This window comes from Hippopotamus amphibius, chromosome 4, assembly GCF_030028045.1.
Source record: "Hippopotamus amphibius kiboko isolate mHipAmp2 chromosome 4, mHipAmp2.hap2, whole genome shotgun sequence".
Lineage (NCBI taxonomy): Eukaryota > Metazoa > Chordata > Mammalia > Artiodactyla > Hippopotamidae > Hippopotamus > Hippopotamus amphibius.
This window is the reverse complement of record NC_080189.1, coordinates 188,245,582-188,251,160: the sequence shown is the minus strand read 5'-3', so window position 1 is coordinate 188,251,160 and position 5,579 is coordinate 188,245,582. Positions and strand designations below refer to the sequence as shown.

Sequence of the window (5,579 nt, the reverse complement as noted above, 5' to 3'; positions counted from 1 at the left end):
ATGAGACATAAAGACACCTGCTGTGTTTCCATCCATGTGACCATGAACGTGTAAGGGTCTCCTCCGATCCACAGCTAATGAAGGCCAGGTCAGGTGCTGGGACATTTGCTCCAATGCAGGCCCTGATTCCACCTGCAGAATAATGGGCTTACCTGGTTCTAGGTGTCAGAAGCCAGCCCTTCCCCTCCCCCATCCCACAGCATCTCGGCTCACTTTTCAGGTCCAGATCAGAGGGTCCAGGCTTGTCCTGTGACACTTGTTCATCCTGTTCTAATTGACTCTCTTATCATCTACATTCAGGCCGGCAGGTTATTTATGATTTAAGATACTCTATTAATATTACTGAAAAGGTCGAAGTAATATGGGACTCTGTTCATGAAATAGTATGGAGGGAGGAGCATTTGACAGACAGCTGCTTCTACATCAGTCAGGGAGATCACCGGGCCGAGGAAGAGCTGAGCTGCCCCAGACCCACAGGTGTGACATCTCAGGACAGGAGTGGAGACAGTGTTACATGAACAAGGGTGTCAGTCAGAGATGGGTTCTCACCTTGGACTTTTGGTCCCAGGAGAGATGATGCCACGGATGATACTGATGACAGCATCCCACACCCCTGGCAAACACACTATACAGTTCAGACACGCTGTGACTATCTGGTCCCCAACTTACATCCTTGCAGACTGAGATGCTGGTGCTGAGGCTGCACACTCAGTGCCCACTGAAAGACAGGATGGAGCTGTGCTCTGCTCTCCAGCTCTATGTACTCATGTGACCTCAGGATCCGTCCCAGAACTCAGGAACCCAGGACTCAGGAAAGCTGCTCTCAGGTGAGTTTTCAGGGGAACCTGCTTCCTGGGATGGGAGATTTCCTCTGACCATGACGCCCTCACCCGCTGGAAGACATTCACAGTAAAGGTTCACTTCCAAGCATCATGCCTGCTCTCTCACCCAGTGTGGTGGGGACTATGTGAGCTGAGCTCTCACGTCACTGTCAGTGACACAGAGAGTAAGACATAATCACATCTAGGAGGAGTGAGTCTGTGCATGGTGACCAGGCCACAAGCCCAGCATATGGGAGGGCTGAGAAGTTTCCTGGAGTGTCCGTTCTTAGTCTTTGGTAGCCTTGGGGTTCCTCAGTGTCCACCCACAAGGAGGGGGTCCTGAGGTTCCTGGTGTTCCTGCAGACACTCTGCTGTGCACAGGAAAAACACAGCACAGGCTACTGGGCAAGTCAGCAGTGCTGGGAAGATGTCCATCTCAGCAGACATGACCAGCTTCTCCACAAAACTAAGTGTATGTTTAATTTTTATGTAAAAATCCACCTCCAGAGCAACTCATGATATGATTTAAGTTGTTTCAGGTGAAGAAAATGTCACCTACATTGAGTGAGAAACTCAATATGTTGCGAACCAAACATTCAACATTATCCAGCTGGTGATTACATATAGGGTCTGTCTCCAGTGTTTGCATATCCAGGAAATAAATATTAGTGAACACAGGAAGCAAAACATAAGAGTTTGTGTCTAACTGTGGGACCCTGAGTGTGTGGTGGGTATTTGATAAGTGAAGATATAAACCTCCATGGGATTAAAGACTATTCCCAAAACCTACAATTGAAGTTGGACCACAGCTGAATTCCTGACCAGCCCTTCAGCATCACTTCATTCCTGGACAAAGAGGCCCCCGGGCATGGGGAGGGGACCAAATGGGGCTGAGTTCTCTGAGGGCACAGTCAGAACACCCCTCACAGGGGGAGCCCCAGACACAGGGACCTCCCTTCACTACTTTCTGCTTTTTATACAAAGGTCCCTCCCATATGCAAATCTCCCCTTAGGCCACCAGGTAAAAACAAAGCACCAGTTCCCATAAATGCAGGCTTCTCCTCCAGCTTGAGGAGATTTTCTGGAGGCGTGAATCTCCTCTGCAAGAAGATGAATCCACTGTGGTTCTTCCTCTTTCTGCTGTCAGCTCCCAGAGGTGAGTGTCTCGGGGATTCAGACAGGAACACATGGGGAAGCTGCCTCTGAGTCCAGGAGTCACCGTGCTTCTCTCTGTCCACAGGTGTCCTGTCGCAGGTGCAGCTGCAGGAGTCGGGGCCCATCCTGGCGAAGCCCTCGCAGACCCTCTCCCTCACCTGCACGGTCTCCGGATTCTCATTAACCAGCAATGCTGTAAGCTGGGTCCGCCAGGCTCCAGGAAAGGGGCTGGAGTGGCTTGGTGTGATGGTTAGTGGTGGAAGCGCATATTATAACTCAGCCCTGAAGTCCCGGCTCAGCATCACCAGGGACACCTCCAAGAGCCAAGTCTCCATGTCACTGAGCAGCGTGACCCCCGAGGACACGGCCGTCTATTACTGTGCAAGAGGCACAGTGATGGGAAGTCCGCGTGAGCCCCGACATAAACCTCCCTGCACAGGGCCCATCCCCAGCAGTGGGCGCTCAGGACCCACCGAGTACAAAGCTGAGCCCAGGTGCAGGTGCAGGGGGCAGGCTGGGAGGGATGCTTGTCAGACCGTGGGCTTCCTCTTCCTGCCCAGGAGCTCCACCAGAGACCCTCTTCTCTGTCCTAATGTCTCATTGTTGTGGTTTAAGTCACACTCATAAAGGTGTGTGTATTTTCATTTAAATTTTTTGTTGACGGACAGTTGATTTTATACATGTGTGCACACACAGAAACACATAGGCCGACTTGGAAGTAGATGCACCGACACAGACACAGACAAATTAACCTAAGGAGCTAAGCCTTTATTTTTGCTTTCTTTTTCTTTTTCTCAGAGAATCTCAAAACAACACTGGGGATCACAATTATTTTCCCGGTGAGTCTAAATCTCGAAACTGTTGAATGTCATGAGAAGGTACAGGAGATTTTCAAACATTATTAATGTTTTTGCTTTGGTAGATGTGGAAGGAAGTGACAGACCCTCCTTTCCGTCACCTGCACAGAACAGTTGGTTTCTGTGGCATACAGTGCTGTAGACGCTAATGCCAGAGTCAAACAGCCCTGCACGTCCAGTGACCCCCGTTACTCACAGATTCCACAAATGCAGCTTTTATTACCAGCCACAATACATACTGTGGTTTCCTGGTCATGCAGGGACATCTACAGAGCGGCTGGTTCCTTGAATCACCCAAGACACACACACACACACACACACACACACACACACACACACACACACACAAACACACACACAAACACACACACACACACACCCATTTGAGGTAAGTGAAGAGTATCACAGTCTCTTTATTGGTTTCAACATCCATCATGAAAAAGATTAGTGCCATGCTTTTCACATTTCTGTGATTTTTGGCTTTCTTTGGTTTCTCTAGTTATTTTACAAGATGATTTATGGAGAACAAAAGATACTGAGGATGTGAGTGGATGTGAGTGGGGGAATCAGTGGATGTGTGACAATGTCCTGACCCAGATATCTCCGTGTTTGCAGGTGTCAAATGTGAGGAGCAGCTGGTGGACTCTGGCGGAGGCTTTGTGCAGCCCGCGGTGGGGGTCTCTGAGAACCTCCTGTGCAGCTTCTGGATTCACCTTTGCTGAGTATGCCGGGAGCTGGGTCCGCCACCCTCCAGGGAAGGGTCTGGAGATGGTCGCAGCCATTAGTGGTGATGGTAGTCACACTAAATGTGCAGACTCTGTGAAGGGCCGATTCACCATCTCCAGGGACAACAACAAGTACATGGTGACTCTGCAAATGAGCAGCCTGAGAGCTGAGGACATGGCCGTGTCTTCCTGTGTGAGAGACACAGTGCGGGGACCTCAGTGTGAGCCCAGACACACACCTCCTGCAGGGAGACAGGAGGGCGGATGCAGGGGGTTCTCGGCACCCCTCCCTGGGGCAGCATATATGGCTCAACAATTTTGCCTTCAGCCCCAGGAGCAGGTGCAGATGGTAGTTAAAGGCTGCTTTCCTGTCAGGAATTGGGGCTTCCTCTCCATAGAGCAGTTGTCCCTGGGGAACATCTCTGGACCCATGCTTCTGTGCTTACACAGTCACTGTGATGGTTTTTGAAAGAAAGGAGAAAACTATCTCAGTATTACAGAAAGAGAGTCACTTGCAGTTAGACATGCAGATTTTCCATTGTCTAAATCTTGTCTAAATTGAGCCATTTCAAAAGTATCACAGTGGGTTTATTAAGAGGTGAAGAAAAGGAAAACATAGGCAGAACAGTCAATGACATAAATCAAAGCAAGATTCTTTTTGACCCACCTCCTAGAATAATGGAAATAAAATCAAAAATAAACAAATGGGACCTAATGAAAGTTAAAAGCTTTTGCACTGTACAATAAAACATAAACAAGACAAGAAGACAACCCTCAGAATGGGAGAAAATATCTGTCAATGAAACAAATGACAAAGGGTTAATCTTCAGCATATAAAAGCATCACATGTGGCTCAATATCAAAATAGCAAATAACCCAATCCTAAAAAGGGCAAAAGACCTAAATAGACATTTGTCCAAAAAAGACGTGGAGATGGCCAACAATCACATGAAAAGATGCTCAGCATCACTCATCATTAGAGAAATGCATGTCAAAGACACAATGAGGTATCACATCACACTGATCAGAATGGCCATCATCGAGGAACAATAAATGCTGGAGAGGGTGTGGAGGAAAGGGAAACTTCCTCCACTATTGGTGGGAATGGAAACGGATACAATTGGCACTATGGAAAACAGTATGGAGGTGTCTTGAAAAACTAAAAATAGAACTACCACATAACCCAGCAATCCCACTACTGGGCATATACCCTGAGAAAACCATCATCCAAAAAGACTCATGCACCCCAATGTTCATTGCAGCACTATTTACAATAGCAGGACATGGATGCAACCTAAATTGCCATCAACAGATGAATGGATAAGGAAGATGTGGCACATATATACAATGGGATATTACTCAGCCATAGAAAGGAATGAAATTGGGACATTGGTAGAGACATGGATGGACCTAGAGTCTGTTATACAGAGCAAAGGAAGCCAGAAAGAGAAAAACAAATACCGTGTGCTAACTCATATATATGGAATCTAAAGCAACGGCACTGATGAACCTAGTGACAAGGGCAAAAATAAAGATACAGATGTAGAGAATGGACTTGAGGATATGGGTTGTGGTGGGGGGAGGAGCTGGGCTGAAATGAGAGAGAAGCATTGACATATATACACTACGAAATGTAAAAAAAGAGAGCTAGTAGGAAGTTTCTGCATAACACAGGGAGACCAACTCGAAGATTGGTGATGACTTAGAGGCCTGGGATAGGGAGTGTGGGAAGGACACATGGGAGGGAGGGGATATGAGGATATATGTATAAATACAGCTGATTCACTTTGCTGTACAGCAGAAACTGGACAAACACTACAAAGATATTATATTGCAATACAGAGCTAAAACAATTTTGAACATATTGTTCCTTCTTCATAATGAAATCTCAGCCCTGCCTACTGGTAGACCAGCTGTCCCTGCAGGCTCTAGAATTAGCTACTAACATCTTGCATGAGAAGCTTTGCTATGGTGTCTCGGGCTTTTTCCACAGACTTTCGCAGTTGTGGCACACCCTGCTC

The 5,579-nt window shown here is 47.4% G+C and overlaps 1 gene segment (V, D, J or C); it reads left to right on the top strand.

Moving 5' to 3' along the window:
• Window positions 1-1,907: 1,907 nt before the first annotated feature.
• Window positions 1,908-3,555, top strand: LOC130852036 (immunoglobulin heavy variable 4-59-like). The segment is given in 3 exon segments: window positions 1,908-1,977; window positions 2,062-2,385; window positions 3,449-3,555. Coding segments are annotated over 3 exon segments (477 nt in total).
• The last annotated feature ends 2,024 nt before the right edge of the window (window positions 3,556-5,579 follow it).